General features: G+C 41.9%; 1 protein-coding gene across 1 annotated transcript in view; it reads left to right on the forward strand.

Moving 5' to 3' along the window:
- MYO18B (myosin XVIIIB) overlaps positions 1-12133 on the forward strand; it is a 602318-nt gene that overhangs the window by 209559 nt on the left and 380626 nt on the right. Inside the window, exons 18-20 of the mRNA XM_056518071.1 lie at positions 1649-1796; positions 4727-4886; positions 7955-8138. Of these exons, the coding sequence (XP_056374046.1) occupies positions 1649-1796; positions 4727-4886; positions 7955-8138 (492 nt within the window). The remainder of the gene's footprint in view (positions 1-1648; positions 1797-4726; positions 4887-7954; positions 8139-12133) is intronic.

A 12133-nucleotide genomic window follows, 5' to 3' on the forward strand; every position in this document is an offset into this window, starting at 1 on the left:
AATAAAGGAGTGGTTCTGCAGGTGGTAACCACAGACCATTTCTCCTATGCTTCCTGGCTGATGTTTTAGTCACTTTTGAATGCTGGCAGTGCTTTCACTCTAGTGGTAGCATGAGATGGAGTCTACAACCAACACAAATGGCTCAGGTAGTGCAGCTCATCCAGGACAGCACATCAATGCGAGCTGTGGCAAGAAGGTTTGCTATGTACCAGGAGACAGGCCAGTACATCAAGAGATGTGGAGGATGCTGTAGGAGGACAACAACCCTGCAGCAGAACCGCTTATTTCGCCTTTGTGCAAAGGAGCAGGAGGAGCACTGCCAGAGCCCTGCAAAATGACCTCCAACAGGACACAAATGTTCATGTCTCCACTCAAACGGTCAGAAACAGACTCCATGAGGGTGCTATGAGGGCCAGATGTCCACAGGTGGGGGTTATGCTTACAGCCCAACACCATGCAGGATGTTTGGCATTTACCAGAGAACACCAAGATTGGCAAATTCGCCACTGGTGCCTTGTACTCTTCACAGATAAAAGCAGGTTTACACTGAGCACACGTGACAGATGTGAGAGAGTCTGGAGATGCCATGGAGAATGTTCTGCTGCCTGCAACATCCTCCAGCTTGACCATTTTGGTGGTGGGTCAGTAATGGTATGGGGTAGCATTTCTTTGGGGGTCGCACAGCCCTCCATGTGCTGACTGCCATTATGTACTGAGATGAGATCCTCAGACCCCTTGTGAGACCATATGCTGGTGCGGTTGTCCCCTGGTTCCTCCTATTGCAAGACAATGCCAGACCTCATGTGGCTGGAGTGTGTCAGCAGTTCCTGCAAGAGGAAGGCATTGAGGCTATGGACTGGCCTGCCCGTTTCCCAGACATTAATCCGATAGAGCACATCTGGGACATCATGTCTAGCTCCATCCACCAACTGCCCAGTTGACAGACTGCCCAGAAGTTGGCGGATCTGGGACAGAAGTTGGCGGATCTGGGACATCATGTCTAGCTCCATCCACCAACTGCCCAGTTGACAGACTGCCCAGAAGTTGGCGGATACTTTAGTCCAGGTCTGGGAGGACATCCCTCAGGAGACCATCCGCCACCTCATCAGGAGCATGCCCAGGCGTTGTAGGGAGGTCATACGGGCACGTGGAGGCCACACACACTACTGAGCTTCATTTTGACTTGTTTTAAGGACATTACATCAAAGTGGGATCAGCCTGTAGTGTGGTTTTCCACTTTGATTTTGAGTGTGACTCCATATCCAGACCTCCATGGGTTGATAAATTTGATTCCCATTGATAATTTGTGTGTGATTTTGTTGTCAGCACATTCAACTATGTAAAGATGAAAGTATTTCATAAGATTAGTTAATTCATTCAGATCTAGGATGTGTTACCTTAGTGTTCCCTTTATTTTTTTGAGCAGTATATATATATATATATATATATATATATATATATATATTTTATTTATTTATTTATTTATTTATTTTTCCTGGTAGTAGATGTTTCTGTCCTACCAAAATGTTGATAATGAATAATTTTACATCTGTCTAGCCTTTTTATCCTTTAGAGCAGTGATCTACCTACATGATAGATAGATGAATGGTAGATTGTTCATGTATCATTTTCTCATTTTTTTTTATAGATTAATGTGCAAGCAAGCAATCAGATGGAAGAGAAAAAAGGTCTTTTGTGGATTCTCGATGAGGAGGTTCTCATCCAAGGTTCCACAGATGACAACGTTGTCAACCGATTGAGTTCATACTATGAAATTAAAGGTGAAGATAGACAAGGTAAGGAATCAAATAAAATCAGAATTTAGGCTTAATGATGGATATATCCAGAGAGTACACCCATTAGATAACAGAAGAGCATCCTTTTGGCATTAACTGAGCATGTTTCTATTAGTATACTTTTTTCTTCTGTATAGGAAAGCATACTGTAGTAGGTCATCACATACTTTTTTTCTAACATGGGGCCTGTGGGTGAAGTATGCCACTTTATGGCCTATAGTGGTATATTTCAGTACAATTTGTTTGGTGCATATTTTGGAAGAAACAAAGAACACATGCTCTTTCACTTTGGCCTAAGGTCTACTGATGCTACTGCAAAAACAAAATAAAACAAAAATGTAGCCAGCACCTAAACCCAATACACGGGTGCACGCTGCTGTGGCAAGTACAAGACATGTAAAAAAAGAAAATGGCAGCAGCACACTTGGTCAACAAAATGGAGGCTCTTAGCACACTTTTTGATCAAAACGTGTCGTCCCCCCATTCACCACGTGGAGGTGGCCTCATAAAGGGTGGGACCCTAACATTCACTCACCTCAGGCTGGGTGACATGCTGGATCCACTAACAACCTAAAACCACCTCCTGTGAAAAAGGGGGAGGGGATGCACGGCTACAGAGGGAGCCACTCCCCCCACATTGCACAGCAAAAACAAAATAAAACAAAAATGTAACCAGCACCTATACCCAATACATGGGTGCACGCTGCTGTGGCAAGTACAAGACATGTAAAAAAAGAAAATGGCAGCAGCACACTTGGTCAACAAAATGGAGGCTCTTAGCACACTTTTTGATCAAAACGTGTCCCCCCATCCACCACTGTTGCTACTACTGGGAAATCTAGATGGTCTAAATGGTTCTTATGTGTCGACACATTCTATATTTCTAGGAACATAAGTATCTTTTTAAATTAATGACAATAGGTGAGGTATTGATTAGCCAGGACTGTGATGCGGTTCACTAGCCTAAGGAATGATACACACAATTTTTTTTATTTTATCCATCCTTGTCCTCTGTCTAGGGACAGTGAACTACAGATAGGTTTGCAGATGATAACAGAGAATAGAGGAACAAAATATACTGTAGGAGGGAGATGAATCAAAGCTAGTGTCTAAAACACTGTTCCACTTTTCACAAGCTTTGATATATCTTCGGTGGCAGTGGCAGTTATCATCAAAATTTTTATGTTTTTTTTAACAATGGTTCTATGTCTATAATTACCTGCTCTGACCAATACAAATCTGTTTCAGTGATAATTTTTGTTTAGTCATTAGTGTACATGCTACAATTGCAGTAATAAGCTAATTAATGCACATTCTAATAATATTTGGCTTGTATTGTCTCCCATATTTTTTTAAAGGACATCTGTAGTGCAATATTACTTATCCCCTATCCGTAGGATAGGGGATAAGTTATAGATCGCGGGGGGTCCAGGATCTACTGGATGGGTCCGCGGCATTATGCTGGAAAGGGAGCATTCCGTCCCCGCATGACGCGGCGGCCAACACACCCCCTCCATGTACCCCATAGAGATACATAGAGGGGGCGTGTCTGCAGTGGGTTTCTGCTGGGGACAAAACTTCACTTCCTGCAGACTGCCGCGGCCCCGTCCAGGAGATCCCGGGGGGTCTGAGCGATGGGGCCCCCCGGGATCTCCTGGACGGGGCCGCGGCAGTCTGCAGGAAGTGAAGTTAGGGGATAAGTAATATTGCACTACAGATGTCCTTTAAAAACATATGGGAGACAATACAAGCCAAATATTATTAGAATGTGCATGAATTAGCTTATTACTGCAATTGTAGCATGTACACTAATGACTAAACAAAAATTATCTATAACTTATCCCCTATCCTTTGGATAGGGGATAAGTTATTTTGCGCTGGAATACTCCTTTAATTTTAAAGAAAAATAAGAATGTTTACCTTTAGGCCTATGGCCAACTTTAGGTATGGAAAATGAAAGGTTTTATTAAAAAGAACATAAACAGAAATATTTAAAGGTATCCATTTACTAGTTTGAGGATGTGTAAACTATGGACAACATGAAACAGATAGGCTCTCTTAGCACAATGATTTACTGTATGATTCACTCTGAACAGCTTGTTGTTTCAGAAAGATCAAAGTTTGGCCAGAAAGAGGACTATGTGTCATCTACCAGTTCCCATACCTGGCTGACAACTCTCTCTCTATTTGAAAAAATGAGTAATCTGTCAATCAGGGCTGAGGCCCACCCTGCTGACTCAGGACTAGTGATGAGCGGCAGGGGACATATTCGAATTTGCGATATTTCACGAATATATGGACGAATATTTGTCCTATGTTTGTGAAATGTGCATATTAGCTATGTTTGTTCACATTTTTTTCCATGTGAAAATGGTAATGAAATTCGTATAGTGCGCATGCGAGATTATATCTTTCACCAAAAATAAGGGAGGGATCAGTGTCCTCTGGAAGTGTCGATATCCACGAATATTTGCATATTCGCATATACAAAATATTTGCACTCCTCACCGACTCACACAGTAAATAATATTGGAGCCTTCTTTGGACCACAAGCTGTAAGCAGGAAGGGATGATCACTTTTTTTTTACACAGTACACATCATTGTTGTGATGTGTACTGTGAAAAAAACAAAAATGAATTTTCGTCATTACGAATATATAGCACTGTATTCAAAATATTCGCGAAATCGCTAATTAGCGATATTTGCAGTAAAAATTCACATTTTGAAAATTCGCGTTCAACACTACTCGAGAACTCTTTTCCCAGCCAAAGTTAAATATATGATTCCTCTGAAATGGCAAGCTGTTCAGAAAGGATTATTTATCGAAGAGAGCCTATCAGTGTTGCATGCTGCCCATAGTTCAAACAGCATGAAACTAATGACACTAGGAACTAGATTTCCTTCTTGAAATTTTTTATGTGCTTTTCAGATTATTCACCCCTCCGAAAATGTGAACAACCACTCCAGTTTGAGATCCTCCACCAGTTGGGTAAAGATCCTGTGCGATATGAGGCTTCCAACTGGATCAACAAAGCCAAACTAAACCTATCTGCTGAAAATGCTGTGCAGGTCCTACAGCAGTCTAAAATGTAAGTAGCCACGTGATGCTTGGCTAATATTCTGAAAGCCTGGTGCATGATGGGATCTCATGCTGAGTAACTATATAGAAGTCTTATAGTAGAATTTTGAGTTTTTTCAGTGTTTTAAATAATACAGTAGCAAACTAGCTTTCATTCATTTTGATGAACTGGTAAATGATCAGGGATTCACAACTGCTTTTACTGTTTGCTTCACACATTGCTGGAAAAACCACCATCATGGTGTACCAGCATAGAACCATGTTGTCCATGGCTTCATTCTACAGGTTCCTTGCCATAATCCCTTTCTGTTGTTGGTTTACTTCCCAAGTCCTTTGTGTTCACGTGTGTGCTCCAGTCTCTGGTGATTCTTCCCGTAGTTACTAGTGCTGCATTGGTGTCCCTGTCTGCAGAGTCCAGACAGGGCGTCCAGAGCCTAGGGCCCATTTCTTGTGGGTCATCTGCTCGCTCTCATATCACTGTACAGAAAGCATCACTCCATCAGCTGAGGTTGTATTGGAGAGTACCTGTCATCCAAAATGTCCTTTTCCAATCTGATAGGAAAGAACCCTTTAGTATCTGGGATTAGATGGAAAGCATTTATGAGCATTTCCAATAACAGGGGCATTGAGTTGTCTTTGTCTAGTTTCATGAAAATACACAGCATCAAAAATGACTGCCTCCAATTTTATGTATGTGGACCCACTCCTTATTCTGACCAAACTATAATGGCCCTCATTTGCTATTGCAAACCCGACATGTTTTGTCGGGTTGTGCGCCAGATTCTGTCGCATTGCTCAAACATTCTGTTTGCGCCAGAATTTGCGCCAAAATTGAAAAAACCCCAACTAACTCTCCATTTTGCTAAGAAAACCCAAAACGGGGCGTGGCTGCCTTTAAAAGGGGCGTGGTCTCCGAAAAGGGCCATGTTCCTGACATTTTCACAAAAAAACAACATATTTACTAAGGTTTCCACAGAAAATGTGGTGGATTTGAGCTGAGGAAAACCAGACAGATCCGAGCATGTGTAAAAAAAAAGCAAAGTGTAGGGAAAAGTACAAAATGTAGGGAAACCTTAGTAAATACCGTGGAAAATAAATTGTAGGGAATTAAAACCCACTAAAAAACCTACACAACACTCTTAGTAAATCAGGGCCAGTGTGTGAACCCAGCCTTTTAGCTATAGAAGAAATGGAGACTATAGGAAGCTAGGTTAACAGATGAAAGTATTCAAATATATAATATATTTCCATTTTGCATTATGTCATTCTATTATCTTCATTAAAACTCACTTTGAGTCAGCTGACATTTCTAGCTTCATGGGGACTACGGGTACATGCAATTCACTTGAAATGTAATCAGAACATTATGCTCTTTACACCTCAATCAATATAACCTGAAATGAAATAGGTTGAGCCCATCTGAGTTTTCTTCATTTATTGCACTAATGTCTTTAATTCCTGGAGTGTGAGAGCAAAGAGGGAGATTAGCAGAGGCTTTAGAGACTGCGTTATATGAGCCTGGCACAATGGGTTAGCCACATTAACACAGATCTCATCGCAATTGTTATTTTAGTCATTTGCTCACAGGCTTACCATAGTATACAGAGATGTCTGGAGCACTGCTCCCTATTGATTTTTCCTGATTCCATTACCTGTCATATTGCATTTGAAAAACAAAACAAACAAAAAATAAAATAAAACAGGCATTGGAAGGAGTGAATTTAATTGACAGTAAAAAGTCCTAAAAGTTTAGTCTGAAGAACTAAATAGTAAAAATAAAAACAAAAACTGTATAGCAGACTACTCCATATGGCAGTATTTATGTTTAGTAAGGCTTAAGAATGCCACGAAATGTTTTGCAATGTCAAATATGTATAATTGTTTATTATTCTAAAATACACTGCTCAAAAAAAAAAAAAAACTCTAAGTCAATCACACTTCTGTGAAACCACACTGTCCACTCAGGAAGCAACACTGATTGACAATCAATTTCATATGCTGTTGTGCAAATGGAACAGACAACAGGTGGAAATTATAGGCCATTAGCCAGACACGCCCAATAAAGGAGTGGTTCTGCAGGTGGTGACCACAGACCACTTCTCAGTGTCTATGCTTCCTGGCTGATGTTTTGGTCACTTTTGAATGCTGGGGGTGCTTTCACTCTAGTGGTAGCATGAGACAGAGTCTACAACCCACACAAGTGGCTCAGGTAGTGCAGCTCATCCAGGATGGCACATCAATGTGAGTTGTGGCAAGAAGGTTTGCTGTGTACCAGGAGACAGGCCAGTACATCAGGAGATGTGGAGGAGGCCGTAGGAGGGCAACAACCCAGCAGCAGGAACACTACCTCCGCCTTTGTGCAAGGAGGAGCAGGAGGAGCACTGCCAGAGCCCTGCAAAATTACCTTCAGCAGGCCACAAATGTGCATGTGTCCACTCAAACTGTCAGAAACAGACTCCTTGAGAGTTCTATGAGGGCCCGACGTCCACAGGTGGGGGTTGTGCTTACAGCCCAACACTGTGGACAGCCCTCCATGTGCTTGCCAGAGGTAGCCTGACTGCCATTAGGTACCAAGATGAGATCCTCAGACCCCTTGTGAGACCATTTGCTGGTGCGGTTGGCCCTGGGTTCCTTCTAATGCTAGACCTCATGTGGTTGGAGTGTGTCAGCAGTTCCTGCAAGAGGAAGGCATTGATGCTATGGACTGGCCCGCTCATTCCCCAGACCTGAATCCAATTGAGCACATCTGGGACATCATGTCTCGCTCCATCCACCAATGCCACATTGCACCACAGACTGTCCAGGAGTTGGCAGATGCTTTAGTCCAGGTCTGGGAGGAGATCCCTCAGGAGACCATCCGCCACCTCATCAGGAGCATGCCCAGGCATTGTAGAGAGGTCATTTAGGCACGTGGAGGGAGGCCACACACACTACTGAGCCTCATTCTGATTTGTTTTAAATGACATTACATCAAAGCTGGATCAGCCTGTAATGTGGTTTTCCATTTTGATTTTGAGTGTGACTCCATATCCAATCAAAACTTGTAGAGTAACTTTATCCTTTTCATTTGGCTTCCAGTGACTACCTGAAGGACTTATTTATGCCTCGAGCTAAATTCCCATTGATTTGTCGCTCAATTGCTGGAATGGAGGGAAAGTCTCAGCAAGCCATGCAGCGAGTTAGTTGCATAAGGAAAACTTTTGCTAGCAGCTTCGCTGCTGTGAAGAGGAAGTCAGTTTGTGCTCAGATCAAGCTTCAAATGGTGAGTATTCCTTATAATTGATATTTAGCGACAACAATTGTTCATATGCCTTGCCGAGCCTGAGTTTACACCTGCGTACCTCCATTCCTGGTTCTGTCCAAAATTGATGGCATAATAGCACAGTTTGCTACCCTATTTTATTCAGTAAGATGCCAGACACTGTGCTGGAAACTCAACAGACCCCATTAAAGGGGTATTCTGGCCATAGACATCTTATCCCCTATCCAAAGGATAGGGAACAAGAATATGATGTCTGATCATGAGAGGCCTGATGCTCTTTGGAAGAGATGGAGACATACTGTTCCTGTGTCTCCGGAGTGGGCATGCCTCGATCAGCTTACACACTGGGTACGAAACGGGCTCTAGCAGTGCAAAGCCGGGGCCCCATACAGGACATCTTCTTTAAGGCTTAGGAGCAAGTCATTAAAGTAATTTGAATGGAAATATTTTTTTCCAATCATTTACACTGTATTATTATTGCAACCATAGTCCAACAAGTTACATCAGTGATTTCCAGCCTGGTTCATGACCCCTGCTGTGTGTCTTACCATGGGAGTTATGACTATGCACTCACAATTCACATTATTGCAGCCATATTCTATCTACCAAGTCATGTAGATTTGGATAACACTAGTATCATTTTAGAGTCGTACATCGATCGGCAAATGTTTGGTAATTCAGAATTTCTTGTCTCCATGCAATATAATATATATATTATCCATTACACTCTTCAGTCTACAATTTTTTTTTTCTTAAAGCCTTGCTTTTTCTGGTAATATCTGAGATTGCATACAAAGAGAAATATTATGGTGACTAAAAGAGATTCTTCACTGTATAAGAATTGCTCACCTTGTTGGGTTTAGCTCGGGGCACAACAGTGTTTAGGGCATGCCATACATATCAGTTTCTGCTGCATGCCCTATCCAGGCCATTGATCTGTGACAGTACAATTGAGGAAAAAAGAAAATATATTTTTTAATGGTGTTTTGCTTTGAAGAGTTTGATGTTTTAAACAAATATTTTAATAATCTAATTATAATCTAATAATAATATTAGTTTTACAGGTGTAAATACATCTATACATTCTAGGACTGGTCCAGTTCCTTCCTCAGGATAGTCCAGCAGATGTACACCATAGATAGTACAACAATTGTGGATATGTTTATACCCATTGAACTAAGAAATACATTTGTATGAAACATCAGACACATGAAATCTCTGCAAAAAGCAAAACCACGAAGAAACCCTTGATTTCTACTTTCTTCAAGAAAATCAATGTTGGCAGCTGAGTTTTTTCCTCTAAATTGCTCTTGTAAACTGCACATCTTTGGATCATACAGTATTAATGCAGTCGGAAACTCTAAGACCATGTAGAAAGAGGAAAGCATTTGACTGTTCTTGTTTGGAAAATGTGATATTTTTTTAAAAATTTGCCAATGGTTATATCAGTTACAGCCAGACGCAATATGTCAAGAGATGAATGGTCCTACAGTTTTTTTTTTTTACCAGTATACCAGATAGTTCATATGCTCCTTCTGTTCAGCTTTCTTTAGTTAAACTAGTAAAGAGATTTGTCAACAGAGTTGTAAAATCCACCAAAAAAGTTTTGAAGCTGTAAAAATGGAACAAAGTATAACTACGCGTTTCATTTGAATAAATCCTTTTTACTTACTGGACGTGTCTTCTCCTGGTCAGCGCCACTTATCTCCCACCGCCCTCTGGAAGTCAGCACTATTATACCGTCCTAGGTTGGGGAGGCTGCAGTCCAGGTTTATTTATTTATCTGCTCACCATTGGTGTGTGTGAGTTCACACAACCGCCTCTGGCAAGACATTTACCGTGAACCTTAAAGAGACGTTTTTACACTATGGAGCGCTCTTCCATCTTGTTCAAGCTGAAGCAAAGGCATGGACAAAGTCCAGTAAGTGAGGGTGGGCTAGCACTCCTCTGTGCTCTCTCCTGTCTGAGAGCACTCCTCTGTGCTCTCTCCTTTCTGATAGGACTCCTCTGTGCTCTCTCCTGTCTGATAGTACTCCTCTGTGCTCTCTCCTGTCTGAGAGCACTCCTCTGTGCTCTCTCCTTTCTGATAGGACATATCTGTGCTCTCTCCTGTTTGATAGCACTCCTGTGTGCTCTTTCCTGTCTGATAGTACTCCTCTGTGCTCCCTCCTGTCTGATAGTGCTCCTCTGTACTCTCTACTGTCTGATAGTACTCCTCTGTGCTCTTTCCTGTCTTATAGAACTCCTCTTTGCTCAGTCCTGTCTGATAGCACTCCTCTGTGCTATCTCCTGTCTGATAGTACTCCTATGTGCTCTCTCCTGTCTGATAGGACTCATCTGTGCTCTCTCCTGTCTGATAATACTCATCTGTGCTCTCTCCTGTCTGATAGTACTCCTCTGTGCTCTTTCCTGTCTGATAGGACTCCTGTTCTCTCCCCTGTCTGATAGTACTCGTCTGTGCTTTCTCCTGTCTGATAGCACTCATCTGTGCTCTCTCCTGTCTGATAGCACTCCTCTGTGCTCTCTTTTGTCTGATAGGACAGGAGAGAGCACAGAGGAGTATTATCAGACAGGAGAGAGCACAGAGGAGTACTATCAGACAGGAGAGAGCACAGAGGAGTACTATCAGACAGGAGAAATCATAGAGGAGTACTATCAGACAGGAGAGAGCACAGAGGAGTACTATAAGACAGGATAGAGTACAGAGGAGCACTATCAGACAGGAGAAAGCACAGAGGAATACTATCAGACAGGAAAGAGCACAGAGGAGTGCTATCAGACAGGAGAGAGCATATTTTAAATCTGCAGTATTTCAATTGCTGTTTCCAATTCCCTGTGGTTTTGCTACAGATTTTGACCATGGACTGGTGTTGCAAATGTATGCAAAATCTGCGTCTGCATAAATAAAATACTTTGATTTTACTGTATGTACAGAAGTAGGGATTCATGCTGATCCAAGAGTCCCTACTCCTTTACTTGGGGGCTGCAATGCATACAGTATGGTATTGTTGCTTGCTTTAAATTCGCTTAGCTGGGTGTGAGTGCACCCGGTCAGTGAATGTAATTCTACTACTGTATATGGGGGCTGCAACTATATACTGTGGACTGCAACTTTATAAAGGGGGGCTACCATCTACAATGGGACCTATTTAGAGGGAGTAACCCCTACTTAAAGGTGGCTGCTACTGCCTACAGGGAGTAAATACCTACAGATCTCTACACGGGGGACCTAACTACAAGTGGCACCTACCTACTCAGAGGTGCTCCAAGTAGGTAGGTGCCACCTGTAGGTAGATACCTGTTGGTATTTGCTCACTGTAGGCAGCAGCCACCTTTAAGTAGGGGCTACTCCCTGTAAGTAGGCCCCATTGTAGATAGTAGCCCCCCTTTATAAAGTTGCAGCCCACATTTATAGTAGTAGAAGCCCCCCCCCCCCACATATAGTAGTAGCAGCCCCCATTTATGTAGTAGTAGAAGAAGTCTGTCTAGCTTACATACATCTATCATACATGCACACATCTATCACACATGCATCATACATACATTACATAAATACACACATCATACATACACACACACACAATAATACATACTTGAACACATACATACATGCATCTAGCTTACACACATCTATCATACATACCCACATCATGCATACACACATCATACAAACACACAATTCATACACACGCAATAATACATGCACACATAAAACATACTTTCACACATCATACATACATCTAGCTTACACACATCTATCATGCATACACACATCATGCTCACATCATGCATACACACAGGAATAATACATACAAACATAATTTATACATACATCTAGCTTACACACATCTATCATATATACACATCATACATATATACATTTCATACATACACACACACTTCATACATACACACACTGTACCCAGAGAAAGCAAAGGTTCGGCACTACTGATCTATACAAACACTAAACAAGGCAGTCTGAGGTCAATGAAAAT

This window comes from Hyla sarda, chromosome 1 (assembly GCF_029499605.1).
Source record: "Hyla sarda isolate aHylSar1 chromosome 1, aHylSar1.hap1, whole genome shotgun sequence".
Classification (NCBI taxonomy): Eukaryota; Metazoa; Chordata; class Amphibia; order Anura; family Hylidae; genus Hyla; species Hyla sarda.